The sequence below is a fragment of the Meles meles genome, chromosome 9, assembly GCF_922984935.1.
Source record: "Meles meles chromosome 9, mMelMel3.1 paternal haplotype, whole genome shotgun sequence".
NCBI classification, from domain to species: Eukaryota; Metazoa; Chordata; class Mammalia; order Carnivora; family Mustelidae; genus Meles; species Meles meles.
Window position 1 is genome coordinate 16,810,152 of NC_060074.1, and position 25,764 is coordinate 16,835,915.

A 25,764-nucleotide genomic window follows, 5' to 3' on the forward strand; every position below is an offset into this window, starting at 1 on the left:
TATCATAATTTAATAAACACCAGAGTTCTGGGGCTCAAAACGAAAGAATATTTATTGGGTCTTCTGAAGAAAACGAAGGTATCAGAGTTGGAAAGAAAGCCATATTATCTTTACTAAGAGTTGCTGTGCCCTAAATAATGACACACATACTCAGAATGGTGGGTGTTAGAAAATTTTTATACTTTTACTCTAGTGGCTAGGTTTCTTATTCTGTGACTTTCTAGGATCGCAGCGAAGGAAACTGTAATCCATTGCCTTTAAACTATCTGCAGAAATCTCCCAATCCAAAACTAAAAATTAAAACTACAAATTTATTTCTCATAAGGAAACTAAATGTCCTTTTCCCCCCTTTCTGGACTAAGGGCTCCAGAATGTACTTGCTGTTCTATTGGAAGCCTGGCCTTGAGTCTGTACTTTTCTTTTATGATGCTCTGTTGTCAGTGCGAACTGTGACATGCATCACGTACATACAGGAGGGTGACACAGAAGTAATGGGACTGGAAAGCTTAACCATGAGGCCGTGTGGTATCTCCAGGACATTGTTCATCACCTACAAGATTTTTTCTCTCTTGAGGCTTCTCTGTTCTCCGCTCCATTCCTTTCTGCCATGATCTTCCGTGTGTTCTCTAAAGCAACACTTCTTTAAGTGGAGGGGGGAATACTTTTCCTCTAATATGCTCATGCAGTGGTGTGTCCCATGATCCAGTGAATTAGGGAATATGTATCAATCTCTTAAAAGCAGTCCTAAAATGCACGTTTTCCTTAGCATTTTTCATAACAGAAACTACCGGGATATTTGTCCTCATATGCAATGACTGTGGCCCTGTGTTCTAGACTTTACATGGATCCAAGTCTTAGAAGGAACCAGTTTGGCTGGCATAGTTGGTTTCTAGAACTCTCTCTGATTGGGCATGGTCTTGGATCAGACCTCCGCAGCAAGCATTAGCTGCCTATGGACTGATGGTCTTGGAGTCAGAGGGCACCTCCACTTCGGGCAGTTGCTACCCCTTCCTGAGCAGTGGACAGGCTATGGGTGGAACAGGAACCATAATTGGTGTGCTTACTTCCACGAAGTGCTTCTTATTTTTTATTCATGTCCAGCTTTTGTCCTGGGTAGCTGATTTGTGTTTTAAAGCTGTTAAATTCAGGTAGCTTGGCAGACAGTGTTTGGGATGGCAAAGATAGCGGAAGTGTTTCGCCTAGAACTCCAACTTTTCGAAAGGTCTGCTCCTTTAAGAATCAGGCCCTCTATGCTTCCTTTTTAGAGTATTAAATTATAACAATCATACTCTTTGTTCTTAAATCTTTTACTCATGTAAAAGCGTGTATTCTTGTCTTTTAAACCCTGAATGATTGTCTATAAAAAGTTTAAGACATTTTCACCAGGTTTCTGTAGTTCACTTTCAATGGGAAGGAATAAACAGAAAACAAAAAGGACCTATTGCTTTCCCCTATAAACAAAGCAGTTTCTGGTTTTATAAAGAATCCATGCTGTCTGAGTTGTAATATGTTAATTTATGCCACTTTTCATGACACAATATATTATATTCATTTCTTTTGTGTTTACTGGAAAAAGGAAAAAACAGTGTTTTTTGCCAGTGTTACCAAACTGTGGAATTTACTGATCCTTCAAGTATATATACCATAGGTAAGAAGGAAAAAAGGATAGCTATAAGAATCTTAACTTTGAATTACTTTACTTCTGTTAATCTCTTAGTATTACATTAAGACTTTTTTATATTGAGCAGACTATGAAGAATGGCCATTTTTTTTTTGACATTTGTTTCCTGGTATTAGATTAATCATTGACTTAAAATTGTCTTTTAGTGAGTGAAGTCAGAAGTCAGCTTTTGTTCTTTCCTCATCCTTTCCAAAGAATGGATATCAAAAAATGAAAGAAGTGTCTCAGTTACAGACATTTTGTAGGATTTTCTTCATTTGGGTCTTTAGTTATAAAGTATTTGAAAGTGGATAAATATTTACTTTAGGAGATCACATAAGGACATATACTTAATATGTTAATAATCGAGCTCCCTGTAAGAAACCTACATTTAAGATGTTTCCCCCATTGATTGGGTTAATCATCAACAACCTTTACGATGATTCAGAGATTTTTTAAATTATCTGCAATATGACCCCTGACTCTTTCTTGTGATTTGTCTATACTGCCCAGAGGGCAAAAGACTTTAAAAGATAATCTGTCCATTTATTAATCACCCAGGGTTCTGCTGATTTCATTTATATGTTAGCAACAGTTGCAGGAAAAGTGCTTTACCTTTATTAAGATGATCATCCTTGGAACACCATTTACCTTTGTATGTCTTCTGTTTACTCTCTGAAAAGTACAATCTAAAATAGAATGCCTCCCAGCTTTTGGAAGGACCCTCTTATCCCTACTCAATGGTGATATCACATTTTGAATTTTATGTAATCCAACTGACCAAAACCCTTTCATGCTTATAATAGCTACCCATAGATGACTTTTTCCAGAAAATGTTAAAAATTCAGAAAATTAAGTGTCTTGTGGGTATCTTATCCTTTCGTTGTTATGAAAATTTATTTAGCTATAACCAAAGTTTTATTACCTCAAATTTCTTAGAATTTACTTAGGCAAAAGTTAACAGTACTTAAGCTTATTATAAAATATCCTGCCAGAATTGCCAGGTATGGCTTTTGCTTTATATAATATATATGTGTGTGTGTGTGTATATATATGCATATATATATAAGTATAAATATATAGTATACACACACACCCACCCACACACACACACACACACACACATATATATATATATATATATTCTTTTTTTTTCCCTTAAAGGCCTCTTGTTCAAGTTTTGGTAATTGACAAAATGATTGCATGTGAATCATAACTCTTGCATAAAGTAAGCTGCTCACAACACAGACTAATTACACATTTGGGAGGCGAGGCAAAGACATCCAGAGCTTACTTGTGCTGAGCCAAGAGCACAGCATTTAATGAAATGAGGGCCATAAAAGGTTCAGCATGGATGCTTTCAAGTCTGACCTGGGCTTCTGAGAAATTGGACACCGATCCTGCACACAGGTATATCCCCCGAGCTCTGGTAGGCTGGGTTTTTACAACTTGGGTGCGTGAATCAGGTGCTTCTTTGCACTACAAGAACGTTTGTGATTCCAGAGATGACCCTGGTTGGATACTCCTAAGCAGATAATATAGATGCCTCACAAGTCATCCATCTCCTGCCTCCCTTTCCACTTCTCACGCCAAGTAATCACTTCTGATATTTGTTTCATTAAAGCAGTTAGAATAGCTCACAAGGTCTGACTATGTACATTCCTCTGTTTCTTCTTTCTCTTCCTTAAATTCTACTCTTCCTCTCCAGATAATACTGTGAACAAAACAGAAAGCCCTTCCCATATTGTTCAGTAAACTCTTGCCAATTATAGTCTATGCAGACCGGCCACTTCATATTACAGTGTTGAGTACATACAAGATGTTTGATTAAAATTTGTTGGATCAGTATGGTTTGCAAAGAGTGACTCTTGTCACTCAGGCCAGAATGAGCCAATCTCATTTCTAGATTCCAGCTTTAACAGGTTAGTCATGGTGCTTAGGAATAGAGGTAGTCTTACAGAGAACAAAGTGAGGGAATGGAAAAATAGGGAAAGACATAACTAGATTGGAGGGAGAAAGGGAAATATATTTAATTAAGATGATAATGGAAGAGAAGCTATAAGAACTTGAAGAAAGTTTGTATAAAAGATATTAAGAGATTAGTTAAGGCTAAGGGTGGTTAGGATAAACATTAAAATGGCTTATAAAAATTAGGGAGGATAAGACACTTAACATTTTACTCACATTTGGTTTTGCATTTCATGTATCTATTTAATAAAAATAATGTAATATATATACAGAGATACATATATAATATTTCACTATTTTCCCATTGAAAATTATGTTCCAGTATTGGATTGTGAAATTAATGTAGAGGATTGTGATCAAATTAAAAATTAAATAAGAGCATAGAAATCACTAAAATGCATTGCACTCTGGTTAAGTATTGTCTCATGAAACTTTTGTTTATAGGTGTATGTGTACACATATATGTTTTTGCTTGGATGGGTTGGCAAACACAGAAAAATGGCTGATGTGTCTTTGGGTATTGGATCACAGTGCTTCCCAGAATGAATGAAATGTACCATGAATACTGCTATTTGCAGTATTCACTAAAGATTTGAGGTCCATGTTATAATTTAAAGCCACGAATAGCCCAGTGTCCATCACAGATTGGTAGCGATGCCACCTCTTCTTGCTTCACTGAGGATCTGATGCTGAAACTGAGCTAAGTTATCATCTTTCCTAGGAACGGGAAGCATTGTGTGAGAAGGAGAATTGGACTAGGTTACTTTTAAGGTTTCTTAAAACTATGAGACGTTGTGCCTTTTATAGTTATTTTTAATGTAAGAACTAATTTGTATAAACCTTAAAAGTAATGGAATCTGGAATGGTAGGAATCAAAAGTGATACCAACAGTTTATTTATTTACCTATCTATGTGTACAACCCACAAATACGTATTTACAGATACCCATGTGTACATATACACAAGCATGTACTGTTGGACATACACACATACATACACACACACACATACATACATACACTATCTATCTGTATGTATTTATTCACTCAACAAATCGTTATCCAGTGCCTGTTTTTGAGTCTGGCACTGTTTTAGGCACTAGCAATAAATTGGTAGAAAAAGAATCAGAATAATATAAGAATTCCCACATTCAAGAGACCCTATTAAAAACAAATGAGCAGGGGCACCTAGGTGGCTCAGTGGGTTAAGCCTCTGTCTTCGGCTCAGGTCACGATCTCAGGGTCCTGGGATCGAGCCCTACTTTGGGCTCTCTGCTTATCAGGGAGCCTGCTAATCCCCCCTCTCTCTGCCTGCTGCTCTGCCTACTTGTGATCTCTTTCTCTCTGTGTCAAATAAGTAAATAAAAATCTTTAACACACACACACAAATGAGCAGGAGCACCTGGGTGGTGAAGTCAGTTAAACATCCAACCCTTGGTATTGGCTCTGGTGGTGGTCTCAGGATCATGAGATCAAGGCCCGCATCAGGCTCCATGCTCAACATGGAGTCAACTTAAGACTCTCTCTTTCTCCTCCTGCCCCCCAAGTGCTCTCTCTCTAATAAATAGATAAATCTTAAAAAAAATAATAAGTTAACAGGTATACAATATGTGATAAGCTCTGTAGAAGAAAAGCAGGGTAGTGGACATGGGTAAGATGGTATTGAGAGGGCATTTAAGCAATATGAAACTGAATGGTCAGGAGTGACCTCACTAGTAAATTGATATTTGAACAGAGGATTTGAAAGTAGTGAGGGAAGGAGGTCTGCAGCAATCTAGGGAGGAGCATTCAAAGGAGAGAAGAGGTTATACAGTGGTCTTGGGACAGAAGCATGAAGGATGCAGGATGTACTGAAGAAAAGAAGAAAGGCAATGCGCCAAGCGTAGGATAAGTAGTAGGAGAGATGAGCAGAGAAAAGAGTCATGAGACTCAGAATTATAGGACATTGGCATTTTCTCTGAATGAGGTGGGAAGTCACCAGTAAGTTTTTTTGTTTGTTTGTTTTTGTTTTTGTTTTTGTTTTTTTGGTTTTTCATTCTTTTAATTTATTTATTTTTTCAGTGTAACAGTATTCATTGTTTTTGCACAGCACCCATTGCTCCATGCAAAACGTGCCCTCCCTATTACCCACCACCTGTTTCCCCAACCTCCCACCCCTGACCCTTCAAAACCCTCAGGTTGTTTTTCAGAGACCGTAGTCTCTTATGGAGACTCCAATTCGCCTCCCCCTCCAATTTTTTTTTTTTATAAACATATAATGTATTTTTATCCCCAGGGGTACAGGTCTGTGAATCACCAGGTTTACACATTTCACAGCACTCACGATAGCACATACCCTCCCCAATGTCCATAACCCCTCCCCCTCTCCCAATTCCACCTCCCCCCAGCAACCCCCAGTTTGTTTTGTGAGATTAAGAGTCATTTATGGTTTGTCTCCCTCCCAATCCCATCTTGTTTCATTTATTCTTCTCCTATCCCCCTAACCCCCCATGTTGCTTCTTCATGTCCTCATATCAGGGAGATCATATGATAGTTGTCTTTCTCCAATCGACTTATTTCACTAAGCATGATACCCTCTAGTTCCATCCACGTCGTCACAAATGGCAAGATTTCATTTCCTTTGATGGCTGCATAGTATTCCATTGTGTATATATACCACCTCTTCTTTATCCATTCATCTGTTGATGGACATCTAGGTTCTTTCCATAGTTTGGCTATTGTAGACATTGCTGCTATAAACATTCGGGTGCACGTGCCCCTTCGGATCACTGTGTTTGTATCTTTAGGGTAAATACCCAGTAGTGCAATTGTTAGGGAGGAGAACGCAGGCAGCAACCTCTTCGACCTCAGCCGCAGCAACATCTTCCTAAGAACAACGGCAAAGGCAAGGGAAGCAAGGGCAAAAATGAACTATTGGGATTTCATCAAGATCAAAAGCTTCTGCACAGCAAAGGAAACAGTTAACAAAACCAAAAGACAACTGACAAAATGGGAGAAGATATTTGCAAACGACATATCAGATAAAGGGCTAGTATCCAAAATCTATAAGGAACTTAGCAAACTCAACACCCAAAGAACAAACAATCCAATCAAGAAATGGGCAGAGGACATGAACAGACATTTCTGCAAAGAAGACATCCAGATGGCCAACAGACACATGAAAAAGTGCTCCACGTCACTCGGCATCAGGGAAATACAAATCAAAACCACAATGAGATATCACCTCACACCAGTCAGAATGGCTAAAATTAACAAGTCAGGAAATGACAGATGCTGGCGAGGATGCCGGGAAAGGGGAACCCTCCTCCACTGTTGGTGGGAATGCAAGCTGGTGCAACCACTCTGGAAAACAGCATGGAGGTTCCTCAAAATGTTGAAAATAGAACTACCTATGACCCAGCAATTGTTTTATTTTGTTTTTTTTTAAGAACAAATATTCCTTTTTTTTTTTCTTTTAAAGATTTTATTTATTTGACAAGTAGGCAGAGAGGCAGGCAGGGAGAGAGGGGGAAGCAGGCTCCCTGCTGAGCAGAAAGCCCAATGCAGGGCTCGATCCCAGGACCTTGAGACCATGACCTGAGCCGAAGGCAGAGACCTAACCGACTAAGCCACCCAGGTGCCCCCGCCAGTAAGTTTTGAGTGTTTGTTTTAATAGGACCACTCCAGCTGCTGTAATGAGAAATATCCCAAAGAGGAGAAAAGTGGAGGCAGGGAGGCAGAAAGGAGACACTAGTACAGAGGGCGTTGGGTGAGAAGCAGTGGTGGCCCAGATGGTTAAAGTGATAGGATTCTGGATGTGTGTGCATATTTATGATTTTAGTACTTTATTTGAGACAGGGAGAGAGAGCGAGAACACGAGCAGGAGGAGGAGCAGAGGAAGAGGGTGAAACAGACTCCTGGCTGAACAGAGAGCCAGACATGGGCCTCAGTCCCGGGACCCTGGGTTCACAACCTGAGCCAAAGGTAGATGCTTAACTGACTGAGCCACCCAGATGCCCTGGGTGCGTTTTTAAAGTAAAGCTCACAGGAGTTGCTGACGGGTTGGATATAGAGTGTGAGACGAGAAAGAAGTCAACAGTGACATTGAGGTTTCTTGCTTGAATGTCTGAAAGAATACAGCTCCATTTACTTGTTCAGGAGGAGCACGTTTAAGGGATGATCTACTTAGACATGGTTTCACGGTAGAAATCTTAATAAAGTTTTCACTAGAGAATTGGTTACATGAGTCTAGTTTAGGGGAGAGAGGTAGAGATAGGAATTTATGACTCATGAGCATGTAAATGATATTTAAAACTGTGAAATTAGGTGTAACTTCAAAAATGAGGATGGGACAGAAGAGGAAAAATCAGGTGATTCTTAGGACACTAATATTAAAAGATTGGTGAGATGGGGAATAAGTAGCAAAGGATTTTGCAAAGGAGTTGACTGTGAAGTGGGAGATGAACTATAAGAGAGTGATGTCCTGGGACCAAGAAAAAAAAATATATTTCAAAAAGTAGGCCTCCATCAGTTTGGCCTAATGTTTCTGTACATCAGGAAAGGTAAGATATGACAATTGACCATCAGATTTAGTAACATGGAAGTCACTGGTGACTCTAAGAGGAATATAAATGTACTACCCACACATGCACGCATAAACACACACACAGATATACAGAGAGAGAATACAGATATATGTTATATATTACATAGTTTTAATACAGTATATATACTACTATAGGGTAATGCATATTACATATAGTATAGGTAGTATTAGAAAACACATATGTATAAATGTGTGTGTGTGTGTGTGTGTGTGTGTCATCATAGAGATGTGTTTACATCTTTCTGGTTGGCAAGGCAATAGTACAGCGAATGGTTCTTATACCTTCATAAATTCCTTTGAAAAACATTTATCTTTTTGTGAGGATGGATAAATGTTTAGAAAACACAGAAAAATTATAAAGAAGGAAACTGTCGTCCATACTGCAGTACCAGTAGATAACTACATTTTTTTTTCTGTGCAGACATATACACATATAAAGATGGATGGGGCAGGGTTGTGGGACAGGTAGGTAACAGGCTGGTGGGTAGGTGTCAGTATGTATATAGTGTATATTTATACAGTTGAAATCTACCGTACACATACATTCTTATACTTGATGTTATGTTCTCACATGAGTAGACTTTACATTAATACTATTTTATAGAAGCCTATGGTTCTTAATACATTTTAAAAAGTACAAAACAGCATATATAGAAGCATAACTAACCTAACAAACACTACTTCATAGGGTAAATTTTTTTTCTGGGTTATATTAATAAAAGTCAGCGTCTTGTATATGTACCAATAAATTCAATATTTATCACTTTCCTTACTCTGTGAATCCCTCAAAGACTGTATTTCTGCCCCTAGGAAATTAGCTGCCATATAACCAGAGACATATAACCAGAGAAATAACTAAGTGTAGAAATCCATGACCAACTAAGTAGTCAGTCATGAACCTGTGAGCCTAAGACTTAGTCCCCATTCTGGGACTTGGGAACATATCAGCAGACAACATTGCAGTCCCAAATTAGTTCTCTGGACCCTATTTGCCTTAAACTTGACTGTACTTGGCAGTTGCCTTAACTTGACAGTAGTTAGCAGTTCAAGTTGACTGTACAGGGCAGTGGTTTTCCACTGGAAGTGATTTTGAGCCCAGGAGACATTTGGCAGTGTCTGAGGACATTTGCGGTTATCATAACTGGGGAAGGAGTGGCTACTGGCATCTAGTAGGTAGTAAGTGAATAATTCTATGGACTGTCCTTTAATGCATAGGACAGTCCTCCACAACAAAGAATTATCATGCCCTAAATATCAGTGGTGCTAAGATTGAGAAATCTTTAGTTGTAGACCCTGAAAGGCTGGCCCTGGGTGAGTCCCAAGGGATTAGGCGAGGAATATGCACTAGGGGCAGGTAGGTATCCATCCTGGGCTGGCTCAAGGAACCTCACGGACTTTGTGTCTAGAAACATGGCCTCTAGTGGCAAAGAATAAGAAATAATGAAAAGGAAAAATTAAAAAATGAATGGAAAGTCACAAGATTTCCTTTCTTATGCCAGCCTTGCATCTTGATTTTTTTCCCTCTCTGGATGATTTGTTAGTGTAAAAAGCAAGGGCATTCCCAACACAGTACAGAAAGAGCTCTTGTCTGAAAGACAGAAAGCAAGGGAGGATCCAAGGTGTGGATATATCATTGCCTTTGGGATCATCCTATCACTAAGGTCCTGCATTTGGGCATTTGTGAGGCCTTAATATCTCTTCTCCAAAATGTTGTCTGGCAAGATTGGAGTTTAATTTTTAGAGTTCTTTGTTGAACCAAGATTATTGATGGAAGGCATTCAGCATATTGATTTTTTCTCGTGCATTAGGTAAAGGGACATTTATTTCTAATAGAGGAAATGGCTATGTTAACTACTATAATGGCTTCCTTCACCATTGGGTGAATAGCAATAATAATTTGCTATTATTAGAATCCACTAATTATGGCTTGAGCCTGACATAGTATAAGAAAGATATAAAACAGAACTGTAGTTGAGTAGAGAACATGAAGTTGTGTGGTAGTTTACTGTCACGGTGGGAATCAGTCTTGGGATTTCTTGTGACTAGGCCAAGTCATAGTGGTTCAAAGAGGTTGAGGTGTAGCTTGGCAGTTATGAGTCTGGCGTAGGAATCACATTGCCTGGACCTCACAAAGCTCCAACACTGTAAGGTCTTATGGACTGTAAGCGTGGTACTTACCTGCTGTGCATTTCAGTCTCCTCATCTGTTAAATGGTCATGACAATGTTCCTCATGCAGTTGTTATGACTAGTAAGTACGTTAATATGTGTAAAGCACTTAGAACCATTGTTAGCCACTAGATTGTTTTTGTTGTTCTATTTCTGGCTTTCAGGTATCAGGGACTTGAAAGGGGGACCCTCTTGCACTCTTGGTAGGAATGAAAGCTGGTGCAGCCACTCTGGAAACAATATGGAGTTTTCTTCAAAAATTAAAAATAGAACTACCTTATGATCCAGCAATTAAACTACTAGGTACTTACCCAAAGAATTCAAAAATACTAATTCAAAGGGATACATGCACCCTAATGTTTATAGTAGATTTATCTACAGCATCCAAATTATGGAAACAGCCCAAGTGTCCATCAACTGATGAACACATGAAGAAGATATGATATATGTGTACAATGGAATATTACTCAGCCACAAAAACGAATGAACTCTTGCCATTTCCAATGACGTGACTGGAGCTAGAGAGTATTATGCTAAATGAAAGACAAATGCCGTATGATTTCACTCAGATGTGGAATTTAAGAAAACAAATGAGCAAAGGGAAAAAAGAGAGAGAGGGACAAACCAAGAAACAGACTCTTAACTATAGAGAACAAACTGATGGTTACCAGAGGAGAAGTTGCTATGAGGACGGGTTAAATAGGTGATGGGGACTAAAGAGGGCACTTGTGATGAGCACAGGGTAATGTATGGGAGTGTTGAATCACTATATCTTACACCTGAAGTTGATAGAACACTGTATATTAACTAATTAGAATTTAAATAAAAACTTAAACACATACACACAAATGAAAAAGATAGCCATAGTATCACTTGGTTTCTATTTTGTTCCTATCACGTGTGTTGTAAATGAAAGGTATTGGTACAAATAGTGATTGTCAATCTTAATTAAACACAGTTGCCAAAGAAATCAGATTTGATTACAGAATAAAATGGTTTGAAGATATTGCTCAAGCAAAACCTGCCCTTGTGTCATTTTGTTTCTAGTAGATTAAAAAGCCAGAGAAGCTCCTAGTCTTCCTCTAAAATGGTGTTCACAAACTTCTAGGCAGAACAGCTGTTCTTTAATTTGTACTTTAATTCAGTGGGATTTTATTAGACTAAAATTAACCAAAGCCCAGAGAGACCTGGAAACATAAATGATTATCAAATGTTACGGATTCTAAATAGGACATTCTGGAAGACAAAGATGAAGGCTAACAATTTACCTTTCATATTTAACTCGCATTCCCATGGGGGAGAAAAAAGACAGCTAGTTTGAATCAAATAATGGGATGTTTCTTGGATAATAATACAGTGAGTTAGTTGAAAGAACTAACTAGTCATGGGTTTATTATATCAAGCACTAAAGTTTCATTTCTTTGAAACTACCTATTGTCCAGATTTTTATAGCTAACTTCAGGTACGGTGAAATTAAATGAACCATATGTTTGAAGGTAGACATGGGCTTTCTCTATTCTGGTAGGAGTTGAAAATACGGGTCAGTGGATCTGGCAATGATCAGCCTCTTAATCTTGTTTTAATTATGGGTTCTTTGCTACTTCTGATTTTATAGTTGTTACTTGGTGACTGACATTCAGACATTCACAGTAATTCCTGGAATATGTGATTTCACAGAAGAGTCCCTCAAAGTGACCCTAAGATGAGAGTTTCTAGATATAATTACAGAGAGGAAGGAACTACCGACCTAGCATGAGTTGAAGGTTTCTAGGGCTATCTCATTTTCAAATTTTCCAGTTAAACACTGTGGCCGAGTTTCACATTTCTGCAAGCTTGGGCGGGAGGGAGGCCGTAGGGGGCACCTGCGAAGATTATCATGTGGGCCCCATTTTTCTATTGTCACTGCTGTACATTTGAAAACATCAGGGGATAAATACAATTAACCTTTGCTTCTCCCTGGAAACTTGAACCCTAAGTGTGCCTGTTGCCTCCATTCTCTGTTACTCTAATTTTTTGAGAACAGTTGTGCTTGTGGCTGGGTGTCATTTGGCAAAGAAGACACAAATATTTGTCATGCATTATCATTTTTGGTTAGGTTCAAAATCTGGTTGCCAGTGACTTGTACTGTCAATGAAGCAAGCTTAAGGCCTCAATTGAGCAAAGTGAAGTTTAATTCAGTGATACTCATCATAAATCACATTTCCCTAAGTTTAAGATAACATTTTTTTCAGTGCTCTGTATCCAATTGATATTCTTGATCATGAACATTGTTTCCATGGTAAATGATATGTTTTAAATTATACAAGCCAAATATTTCCCCCAAATTTTAGCATGTTTCTACACTAAGCTCTGTTTCTTCATCTGTAAATGAAAGCATTAAGATCACCTTCTCTCTATGGTCTTTTCTGGTGCCTAAGACCCCCTAAGTAACGTCCAGCCTCTTTAATTATTCAGACTATTCTGCTGGATTTCCACATACTTACAGGATGTTTCAAATGGCATAACTCCACCTAGCCAAAGGATCCTCTCTGTTGGCCCTCAGCAGATATGACTCCCAAGAACTCTTCTACCTTCCAGGGACATGGTGGTGGCCCCTCGCAGAGAGAGAAGACCAGCTGTTAGAGGTCCAATCACCCTGTCTTGCCAATTGCCTCTCTGGCAATTTGGGTATAAACACTAACCTGCTTTCTTCCCTTCACTCTTTCCACGTGTACTTCAACAGAAAGGAGAGCCCGACTGCTATGCACTCTCCCTGGAAACCACCGAGCAACTCACCTTCGAGATCCCCCTGAATGATTCAGGTTCTGCTGGTCTCGGCGTGAGCTTGAAAGGGAACAAATCTCGAGAAACTGGAACGGACTTGGGGATTTTTATCAAATCCATCATCCATGGAGGTGCTGCTTTCAAGGTCAGTAGGACTGCTTATTTGCACGTCCGTGTGGAGGCACTTGAGACATGTCGCTTTGCTCGGGGACTGGGTGGAGGGACTATCTGAAGATGCGAAACCACGAGGCTCTCCTGCGGATGTACCACGTATATATGTGAACAGATCTGGGCAACAGTTGTCTGTGTTCACACTCTGTGTGGTTAGTTTTATGCACCAGACATTGTTCTCTAAACCCATCATGATCAGTTCTCTTTCTCCCATTCCTTTTATTACTCTGTTAGGATTCCTGTGAATTTGTAACCAGCCAGAGTTGAACCTCAGAATAGCCTCAGAAAAGTAAAACTCAAAACAAGTCAACATGAAGGCAGCAAATAAGGAAATTCGCTCTTGCAAGAATGAAAGCTCAGTGGAGCCTGAGAATGACTGTAGTGTAAATTAAAGGTTATTTATCACGTTTTATGCCCTTGAAGATAGACATGGTGCCAGGAATGCATGTTTGCCTTTGAACTTGGGAAAGCTTACAGACTTCCAGAAAAAGAGGAAAGAAGGTGATTCTGCCTTTTCACATTGGGGTGAGCAGTGTGATCCTTGATATTAACACAGTATAATAGTTATCTAGATTGCCTGGGTTCAAATCAAGTTTCATTGCCATGTGCTCTGACCAGGACACCATTGCTAGCTGTTGGGAATATGGGCGAGGAACGTGACCTGCTGTGCTCCCATATCTTCATCTCTGGGGGCTGCATAATAGGTCATACCTAATTCAAGTGTCCTGCAGATGAAATTAACACACATACTATGATTAAAACAGCAAAGTGATTAGAGATGGGGGGAACATGTTTGTGCTTATGATCCACCGTCCTCCCCACCATCCTCTTCTCACGCCATGCCACGAGGCTTCTTGAGTTTGCGTCCTGCCCGGACTCCTCCCACCTGCTATCATGTGGACAAGTTACTTGTCTCCATATGCTTCAGTTTCCTCTCTTGTAAAATGAGTAAAATTAATAGAGCCTGGGGCACCTGGGTGGCTCAGTGGGTTAAAGCCTCTGCCTTCAGCTCAGGTCATGATCCCAGGGTCCTGGGATCGAGCCCCGCATCGGGCTCTCTGCTCAGCAGGTAGCCTGCTTCCTCCTCTCTCTCTCTGCCTGCCTCTCTGCCTACTTGTGATATCACTCTCTGTCAAATAAATAAAATCTTTAAAAAAAAAAATTAATAGAGCCTACCTGCTGGTGCTCTTAGGAGGACAAAGAGAGATACTGTATGCATTTTGTCCAGCACGGTGCCTATGATAAACTTTCAACAAATGTTAGCTGTTTACAAATAATCTGACATTGATCACTCGTGACCCTCCCTTAACAAAAGCCAAGAAAGGTCTACGGAGAGTCTCCAGGAGCATCTCCAGTCTTGGAGTGCTGGCTTGGTCGAAGCACTCATCTCGTCTCACTTATCATTCCACATTTGTTTCAGACCTAGACACTGAGCTGATGCCTTTTTCCTTGGGAAATAAGAAATTCATTTTAAGTAGACAACTTTTTAATGTACTCCTTGGATCAGTTAATTTTTTTTGACATAATAAATAATGACGGGATTTCAGTAACGTACATCAGTAAGCATTTACATCCCTCACGACTCTGCAGGACAGCTCAAGCAGCTGGGATTCAGGCTGCTGTACCTTTGTGACACCATATATCTGCAGGTCAGTGTCCTCCATGTACGTCACCTCCCCCCTCCCGCCACCCCCGGACCAGCAGTCTGGTGGGAGCACGTTCTTCTCTTGCTCTGAGGGGGCAGAGGGCCAGCAGCAAAGAGAGAGTGAAGCCTCTTGAATCCGAGGCCCCGAGCTGGCACTCCGCCCCTCCGCGCACACTCAGAAACACACATGTGCACTTCTGACCAAAACAGTCATGTGGGTGAGTCCAAGGTCAAGGCCTGGGGAAACACAGTCCACCCCTGGTGAAGCTGTGGCGAAGGTGCAGATCCGGAGAAGGGGGAAGTTTGGGGTCAGTCGTTCAGTCTGTCAAATTCTCCCATCTGGCTCAGAAACGCAGAACCAGGAGCAAAAGGAGAATAATAGTCAGAATAACAGCCATGATTAGCCTTCCTTGTGCTTAGCACTTAACGTATGCCCAGTGCGGGGCTAAGTACTTTAGGCGGGTTCTCTGATTGCGTTCTTCATGTTGACACTGGGTGATTATTAAGCAGTTCCATCAGAGGGAAACTGCAGATGACAGAGCTTAGTGCCTCTCCTGTGGTCACAGCCAGGAACTGCTTAAACTAAGACTTGAACCTGGGCAGTCTGACTTCGGGTCCTGTGCTCCGCTGCACTGCGGTGAAGCCTCCTTCAGCTTCTCCATTCATATTCCTGAAGATGGGGGGCCGCTACCCCGGAGTTGTCTGGTGTCACGCCTGTCACACTTCCCCAAGCCGTCTAAGCATGTGCCGTGTTTAAAGAGGAGCCTTGATCCTGCTTGTGGTTACCGGGTTGATATTCTTCTTCTTATACCTAATGACAGTTCTGTTTGCAGAATTTATTCCGAGTAAAATTGGAACTGAAATGATTTTTTGGAAATTAAAAGCAAACATCTTAGCTGCTTTATGGGCAATAACTTAAGCTCAAGCAGATATTGGAGAGCAGGTTTAATGTGTATATCCATGTTTGTGTAAGTGAGCATCTCCTTACCTAAGCAGTTTCTAACAGTCCTGTTTCTCCAAGAAAGATTTCACTTTCCATTTATGTAAATTTCTTTCCTGACACCAGTCTGCTGAGTAAGACAATCACACCACTAAAAACTACTGGACAGCATATTTAAGTTAAGCTGATCTTAAACAGTAAGAGGCATCAATCATGAATTTAGCCTTATTGTGAATGTTTAGTATCCATTTGTCTTGTTTACTTTCTGTAGTATAAAGGGTGGAGGACTGAGCTTTGCTCACAAGAAATCTGATTAACCAGAAAAAGAGAGAGAGAGAAAGTATTTTTCTATTCTGCTGCGGCCGTTCCAATAATCCATTGTTACTCTTCAGAAAATTGCCACCTGTTCTGTGATTCAGGATTATGTCTTACAGAAATTGTTTTGAGACTTTGTTCCTGTCCCCTGTTCAGAAGATACAAATGTAACAGACTGCAGTGTCCCCAGGGCAAAGCGGAGATAAGCATGGGGAACATCCACTTTAGCATCTGGCCTTAGGTTTTTACCTGAAATCAACAAAATAATCTTTCTGCCAGAGATTGGTTCTCAAGGTGTTTTTCCCTTTAGGGAAGGTGGATTTTTGAAAACTAAACTACTTTGAAAAGTATGACCAAATTCTTCCTGTGGATTCTGTGTGCTGTATTCTCCTAGGGGCTTCCGCTGGTATAAACAAAGATAGGCTACTTCTTGCCAGATGCAACACCACCAAACCACTGTGCGACCGTGACTATAATTGAGGGGCTCTTTTTCTTTCTTTTCTCTCTTTCTCTCTTTTTATTTATTTTTATTTATTTATTTTTTATTTACCTCTCGGGCTGCTGCTTTCAATCATTTCCTCTCTTATTTGAGTTCTTTCTAATGGAGATGTAAATCTGTGTTTGAAAATAAAAGCACCTGGCTCTTCTAGGAGTCCCTCTTGGGGTAAATTCCTCTCACTCAAGGGGCAAACTGAACAATATTCGTACTCTACTCAGAGTTATCCAAATGCTTAATCTCATTAATATTTAAATTCCAGTCTGCATATCAAGAAGGAAATCCCAGAAACTCTTTCCTATTTGTGTCAGGGCTCAACATCTGCCATTTCAGACCCCTTCAGCCTGCAGAGTTCTTTGTGGACGTTTCTGAAGCATTCGTTTGAGCTCCGCTTTTCAAAGTACAAAGGGGCCATTGACCTCAGTAGCCAAATATGACTGAGTATTGGTGCTAATTTGCTTAAACAGTAACAGGGATTACATGTTTGTAGTTCCATTTTAGTTTCTATCATTCGTACTGAGCATTGGCAGCTGAAGTACAGGGTAATTGCTTTCAGAACCTGAAAATACTAGATACAAGTCTCTGGGTTTAACATCTTCCAAACCAAGACCTGTGTGGCTTTTTTTTTTTTAAGATTTTATGTATTTATTTGACAGAGAGGTAGAGAAAGCACAAGTAGGCAGAGTGGCCCACAGAGGGAGAGGGAGAAGCAGTCTCTCCGCTGAGCAGGGAGCCCGACATGGGCTTGATACCAGGACTTCAGGATCATGACCTGAGCCAAAGGCAGCTGCTTAGCTGACTGAGGCACCCAGGCGTCCCAACCACTCTGCATAACATTATGAAGTGCTTAAGGATGCTTTTCTAAAATTTCAGTTCTGTGATCAGAATTTAAAACAAACGTGGTAGTGTCATTATTGTTAAATGAAAAGGAATATTGTCTGTGTCACAGTTAGAAAAAAGTACCATGAGAAGGATACTCTTCTTTCCCCCAATCCACATAAAAATTAGCTTTTCCTTTCCCTCACTAAAGCACATACAAAGTCTTAATGATTTGAAGACCTTCAATATTCTCATCCTCATTGGCTAAACCTTTTGAATTCTGAGATCAGTAGCTTTCTTTTGCTCTGCTTTTCATGAACTATAGTACCTGAATTTTTTAAGAGAAAATGCATTTTTACATCTTTTGATTATAATAACTTAAGCTGGCTATTTATCTTGGGTTTTTCCTCAAAAATAAATCACTTTTGGGAAAAATATTTAACAAGAATAGTGATATTTTTTTAAAAATTAAGATAGGATATTAGTATGCTGTAGTAAGAATAAAAATCTCATGGAGTCTGTTATATTAATTCTGAATGACATTTTTTATTTGAATATACAGACTTTGGAAGTAGAATATGTCCTACTGAAACCTTGAAATAATAAGGTAAAAATTAAAATTTAAAGGCAATTTTTGCTAAGGGAAAAACATCATGTATCAGATTATTTAAGGTCTCTTATATAGAATGGATTTAAGAATACCTGTTATTCTCTAGAAAATTAATTAGCCAGGTTTGTGCTTAATAAATACTACTTGATGATGATGAAATTAAATGAAAGAAAAATGCCTGACATAGCTAATTGCAAATGCATGCGCTCGGAATATGAAGTAGATATAATTTAAGTAATTTGATTCTGGTGTGCTTAGGAAATTTGGAATACTCCCTCTGAGAAATGCAGAATTTCATAATCTACACTATTTAGTTTGAGGTAAAAGAAAAAAAAAAGATCCAATACAAGCAATCTCCCTGTTTTAAAATGACTCAAATGTGAATTTTTAGAGCGAATGTACACAATTGTAGAATTCCTGGGAATATAATGCTTGGTGCTGAATGTTCTCGTCTCTTCGTAATCTGGGCCAGTTAGCAGCAGCCAAGCTATTCCATAGCAGTCCAGGAGGAGTTCCCAGCGTGAGTCATTTCCAACTCCATCTCTGCTGGTATCTATAAATCATGGAGGGGATCTATAATTAATGAACTCAAAGGAAGTTAAAAGGGACAGCTTTTAAGGAACACTAATGTTAAATGATTTCTTCAACTACCCATTCTTCTTAAAATTGATAATGTTTTCTACTGGTGGAAAACCGTAACAATGATTAGAAGCAGTCATGTCTTCCAGGTTTTTACCTCTGACCAATGGACCCCACACTCCAAGGATGTCAGTTGCCCTGTTGAAACTCCTCAATTGGGAGAAGCTAAACTCTGACATTTCCTCCTGACCACAAAAATGTGATACGTTTTAGAAACACCTAAAAGCAGGAAACTTGCGTGGAAAAATTCAGAATCACTGTATATCCAATAAGAATTTTACCTTAAAAATGAAATTATTAACTTAAACATAAGAAAAATAGTGCCAATTGTTCTGCTAATTATTTAACCCAATTTCCTTTTATTAAAAAAAAAAAAAAGAATCTTGGCCTATGTTAATTCAGACAGTCAGGCTCATCATTTAATGGGTTTCCTCCAGTAGCAACTATTTTATAAAGAGGTACTATAACATTATTTATAAAATCTCGCAATATCAGCATAATCATTGGTTTTCTTGCTGATCTTTATCACTTACACATTTTTATTTCATGCACAGAAATACAAATAAAAAATCCATACCATGCCAGATAAAATTTTGGAAACCTACATCTTTTGAGGTGTATTTTGGACTCTATGATTGTCTTCATGGGCTGAAAGAAATTGTAAGAATTGGTAGTCCTAGTCAAAAAGGAAATGATAATCTACAAAAGTTGATATACCATGATAATGATAATTTAACTCTGAAAATATACCTTTCAACTGTATAGCTATAGTCACCTTCATTATGGGTATTTATAGAATAGATATATACTCTCTATATAGCTATACATAGAGAGAGAATTTATATGTTTATATATAGTTACTCTATATTTATAATATTTATTATACATTTATATATATAACTATAATATAACATGATCTAAGTTTTGGCCTTGGCACTTTGCTTTGGACCCATCCTCCCAGGGACAAGACTTTAAGCAATTTTAGCACAAAAAATTGTATAGTTCCTTTTTTGTTAATTAAATAAGATTTTCAGGAAGTTGAAAAGACCTCAGATTCTCGTCTTGTTAGGCAGTCACGGCAGACTCTGCTTAACTCATATAAAACACATATGCCTTAATAAGCTTTTTATTATCCAGTTTCCTAGGCCAAAGTAAACCAAAAACAGCAAATCAGGAAGGAGATAAGAATATATGGGTGAGGAAGCTGAAATGACAGGAAGCAGAAGTGTCAGATAAGCACAAAATGCTATTACCACATAGTAAGCCAGGGAATATTTGTGATAATTCTTAAATCAGTGCTTCTCAAACTTTTTTTTTTTTTTCTGAGGAAATTAATAAGACTCAGTAACGACTTTGGTAGAGTCTCTAAGTTGGGATATATTTATGCCCCTCATTTTTCCAGAAGGAGCTTAAAATGAAGGAATTATAGCACATTTTGAAAGTATTAGAATGGTTTTGATTATATGTGGTGACACTCTAAATAATATTCTGTATCTTTGGCAAAAACAGGTTCAAATACTACAAATATGGAGTAAATGGTATGTTGCTAAAACTTCTCCAGTTTGCTACATAATAAAGGAGGGAAGCTTTTAAAACAACACTGAATTAAATGAGTAAATTTAAATTTTACATTCGTTGAGGAAGTGACCATAGGGCCGTACACAGGAAGTAATCAGGCTTCCCTTTTAGAAGTCTAAGGGTTCTGTGAACATGCGCTGGTATATTCAGGTCCATGAATCTCTCACAGTTACAGTTTGTACATAAACCATTTGTTCATCGTAGATGAAACTTACACCAGCTCCAGAACACCTGAATGCAAGATTTTCTCAAGTGACTCAACTTAGCATGCACTTTTTTTTTTTTTTAAAGATTTTATTTATTTATTTGACAGAGAAAGAGATCACAAGTAGGCAGAGAGGCAGGCAGAGAAATAGGAGGAAGCAGGCTCCCCGCGGAGCAGAGAGCCCGATGCAGGGCTCGATCCCAGGATCCTGAGATCATGACCTGAGCCAAAGGCAGCGGCTTAATCCACTGAGCCACCCAGGCGCCCCTTAGCATGCACTTCTTGAACATCTCTAGTGAGTTCTACAATGTATAGTAGACTGGAGATAGGGAACTGAAAAACAACCTGCTCCGTAATCTAGGAAGCTGGTGGTGGAGTAATTAAAAACATGAACAAGTCCGCTATGATAAAGGTGGGTAGATGAGTATTATTAAAATATCATCGGCATTGAGATGATGGAGCCATTAATTCTGCCTATGCAGACATCTGTGAGTGGGAGGCGGTTGCTGAGTCTTGTTTTGAAGGATAGATAGCCATTCAGGGGATAAGCGGGAATGCAGAGGACATTTTGGACAGAAGGAGAAATACAGGCCACATCACGATGGGGTCAACCCCAGAATGCAGTTTCTTGTCCCTGGAAAAAAGAATTGGCCCTGTTTATATTGGTCGAAATTGTGGTAGGACAGATGATGTAAACATTGATTAATGTAGGTTCAAGACAAGAACTTACATGCTTCTAGTCTTACCAACTTTCTTTATTCCTCTTCTTTGTTTCAAAACCTGTACTTTAAGATCTTGATTTATTCTTTTCCTTTCATTGTTATTGTTTTCAAATGAAGTCAAATGATTTCAATCTGGAATGTAAAGTTCTTTTGTAGGTCGGATTTTTTTTCCTTTTCCTTTTTTTTTTTTTTTTTTTTTTTTTGCAAAAATATGGTAGGCAGATGTTGTCATGGAATGATTTTAGGGCCTTGTGAAGGATTTGTTCAGGACAATCCTTTCCTTCAATCAGGTGTCATCTTGCCTGGAGTCCCAGCCCATTCCAGGGAAACCCTGCTCCGCAGTCTAAAGTCAGGCTCTAGGATTTGGGCTCTGGGTGTTGATAATATCCCAGGAGGCTTTACTGAGGGCCCCATTAGGAACATGCAGAGGCAGGAGCCGACATCTGGTCATGATTAATCCTCTCAACACCCTGGCCGAATGTGAACTGGCCTTGGGCTCCAGCCAGCTACTCCCAAGAAAAGCCAGCCCACCCCTCATACTCGTTTCATGTTTTGCAGAGGCTAGTTCTTCGCTTAGGCTTTCTTACTCTCCCCTCCATGTTCATTAGAACTTCTGAGGTAGAGGGGCCTTACCAAAAAAATTGGCCCAAGGCGGTGGATAAAGCCATACAATGTTACCAGTAATCATGGTAGAGATAGTACCCGGGCACCACTGACTATAACAGGTGCTGAAATACCAGGTCACTAGACCCCCTGGAAATTGTGGATCTACTTCAGTGGGCATATGGAGTATCCTACAAGATATGTGACTGCTCCCATTACAAAGAATTATTTGGTCCAAATGTGCAGCTGTGGAGAAACTGCGGTGTAAATACTTATTTTTAAGAGGTGAGAATCTGTAGCCTTTATTAGATTCTCAAAGGAACCTGAGAGTCCATAAAAGTCAAGAATCACTAGCAACATAGTTGGAAAAATGGCCTTCAGAGTGACACAGTCCAAGTTCACATCTGCTTTAGAATTGTGACTTGTAACACTGCATTGAACTGCCCTAATTCTTGGTTTCTTTCTTATAAAATGAGGGCGATAGTCCCCAGTGTATAGGATTGTAGTAAAGATTAAATTGTCTAGTGCACATAATGGGTTTAGCACAATGACTACCCAAACTCATAAGAAACTCATTAAATAATTATTATCATTAATAATTATAGTGTCGGGGCACCTGGGTGGCTCAGTGGGTTAAGGCCTCTGCCTTCGGCTCGGGTCATGATCCCAGGGTCCTGGGATCAAGCCCCACATCAGGCTCCCTGCTGAGCCTCTCTCTCTCTCTGCCTCTCTGTCTACTTGTGGTCTCTGTCTTTCAAATAAATAAATAAAATCTTTGGAAAAAGAAATTTAAAAAGAAATTGTAGTGTCTCTAATCATCTCTAGAATTCGGAATTTAGAAGCAGTACAGCATAACAGGTACATGTCGGACTCAGAGACAAGGACACCTAGCCATGCAGTAACATTTGACAAACCACTGTATCTCTTTGAGTCTCCATGTCTACATCTCTTAAATAGGGGAGAGTAGTATTTCTCTCACAGGATCATCATGAGAACAAAATGAGAGAGCATATATAAAACATTTGCATCACGACTGCCCTATATTAGGTGCTCAGTAAAAGGGAGATGTAGTACTCAAACATCTTGTCTCCTGGGCCACTCATCCTATTGCAGGAGAACTGGGTTAGGGCTGATGAGATTTGAAGTAATCCCAGGACATGGAGAAGACCTAAATCTTGTACCAGTTTTTATTCGTCCTTAAGTATCCTAAGGAAGTTACTTTTTATCTTTACTCTGCTCTCCTTCCTCTTTGGGGAACTTCCTTTACTCCCTCCTGTCTTAAGGATGGATAGAGTTGGTTGTGGGATTGGGCAGAGATGAAGGCAGTAATTGACAGAGGTGAGGAGTCTTGTTCGTTAGGGATCTGACAGCAGTATAATAGGAAGGAAGGTGTCTTAGTCTGTTGGGGCTGCTTTAACAGACTGCCATAGACTAAGTGGCTTATAGAAAACAAGTTTATTTTCCCCAGTGGAGGCTGAAGTCTAACACCAAGGCGCCAGCAGATTCAGTGTCTGGTGATAGCCCATTTTGGGTTGATAGATAGCCGTCTGCTCACTGTACCCTCACATGGCAGAGGGGTTGAGGGATATCTCTCAGGCCTGTTTTATGTGGGCACTAATCCCATTCATGAAGGTTCCATCTTAATAACCTCGCATATTTGAAACATATGTATTTGGAAGAGGTTTGGGGTAGGAAGGACACAAATACTCAGTCTATAGTAGAAAGGGATTTTTTTTCTCTTTAACAGATGCAAGCATGACCCAAATTACAATGAAATAAATATGCTAAGGTTACTGAGTTTTATCCCTGGATAGTTGAATTCAATTCTATAAAATCAGTTGACGAGAGTTAACATTCTCATGTCTAAGTACTCACTTAAACATAGTATTAAAAAGATAAAACCACAAACATGTGCTTTTCTTGGTCAAAATTATCCGAAAGCATACACAATGGGCATATACAATTGTGAAGGATATTTAATGAATCTGGGTTGAGATATTTCATGAGATTTCCATTGAATCACTTTCATTTTCAATCAAGACCAGACATGGGTATGCATTTATGTCTGTATAGTTAGAGAGGTGAACAAATTGTTGTCTTCTGCTTCTGCAGAAGAAGACAACAGTTGTCCTGCCATCCCCCGACACAGGCATCAGTCACCGTATCTTCTGCCATGGGACTCTGGATTTTATATCAGATTCTCTTCCAGGAGACATCTGGTGGCATATTGTCCACTCTGGCTTTGAACATGTTGTTCTTGAAGCATTAATTCTTTAGGAACTAGTCATCATTACCTATGTAGCAGAGGGAATGGTTAGGAATCGAGAATGCTAAGAAGCCAGGACTGTGGCTTTTCTGATCTAGCCCTGACCCTAACTAGCTGAGCAAGTCCCAGCCCATGGGGAAGGGCCTTCGCTTAAGAGGAGTTCAATCAATGGTTTTGCATCCCCTTTTGACATCACATTATTTATCTGTAAACAGAAGAGGTTGGACAAGATGATCTCGAAGGACCTTCCAAGCTCTGAATTCTGTGATTATATTCTAAATGTTAGGACACCATGGCACTTACTGGCATCACCATTAATGAAATTACCCATCATTTATCTTATGCAGAGAAAGCACACACCAAGAGCTACAGACCAGCCAAGCTTGAAAATGAGAGTGTGTGGTTTTTATCCTGCCCACAGCTCACCAGTGATGCTTGTAATAAGTGTGTATGTCTTCTAAAAAAATAACAACAACAAAAAAAAAACAGCTGCCCCGGGGTGGCCTGACCTGCCTTTTTGTTTGGACTTAGATGTGAACATGTTCTACTTCAACGTTGTGCTCTATCTGCTTGAGACTTGGAATGTAGCTAAAAATGAAAGTTTGTGCTTAGTACCTGTTGGTAAGAGATTATTTTATCAAAAAAAAAAAATGTCCTTATATCTCCTTATCTCTTACTTACTTCTTCACATAGACTTTGCTCCATATTTCACAGAGAAGGTTCACATGAGGTTACCAGGTGCGATCTCACTCAGATTGTATTTCCTCCATCCTCGAGATGCCCATAAAGTTTCAGCCTTTATCTTTCTTCATATCATAGAGGACGAGGTGTCCTGCCAAGACTAACCCTCTACAAATCCAGCATGAGACCTCATTTCCTGTTAACAGAGTGAGGATCTTGATCCAACTCTTCTGCTTCCTCCTTCTCTTTAAAAATCTTACATCTAATTTTTAATGACCCTCCCAGCCTCCTCCTCACGACTCAACCCAACAGTCCTCTTCCATGAAAGGCCAAAGTAGACCATAAGGATTTCTCGAGTTGTGTCTCACTTCACATAACTAAACCATTAAGGTTGTTTTTGTTTTACTCTGTTTTGTGTAACCGTAACCTCAGTCTTTCTGTGCCTCCCTCAAAATTAGATCATAGAAATGGAGAGATTTCTTTCTTGTTTGGCCTTTCCTGTAAATCTCATTTCCAGATTTGCTCCCAGTTAGGGTAAAGGTTAAGTGGAGTGGGAAAACAAGAGGAAGGGAGGGGACGTCATGCTTTGTGGAGGCAGTCCACTCAGACGTTTTCCAGCTCTAATCGAATGCCCTTCTCTATCAATCTCATCACCTTGCCATCCCAGTTTCTTCGTTCAGGAGCATGCACTCTTCCGGGTGGCCTCCGCCATCTTGTGTGCCAGTGGCCTTTTCAGCAGGTGGCATGTGCAGTGAGTCTCCATGATGGCATTAGCTCTCCAGGGCAGTTTCGACACCCCCTGGTGTCGGCGGGAAAACTTCCTCTGACCATCTGCTACCGAATTTGTCCAACTTTATTATTTTGTCCACAGGATTTCTCCCCCAAAGCTGCCCAGTTGGTCCTATTGTTCTTTGTATGCCCGGTTTTCTCAT

The 25,764-nt window shown here is 39.6% G+C and overlaps 1 protein-coding gene across 2 annotated transcripts in view; it reads left to right on the forward strand.

The window, feature by feature from the left end:
- Positions 1–25,764, forward strand: part of PARD3B (par-3 family cell polarity regulator beta) — a 1,055,741-nt gene that overhangs the window by 599,747 nt on the left and 430,230 nt on the right. For both annotated transcript variants that reach the window (XM_046019094.1, XM_046019095.1), the window contains exon 11: positions 13,102–13,287. In XM_046019094.1, coding sequence (XP_045875050.1) covers positions 13,102–13,287 — 186 coding nt within the window. The remainder of the gene's footprint in view (positions 1–13,101; positions 13,288–25,764) is intronic.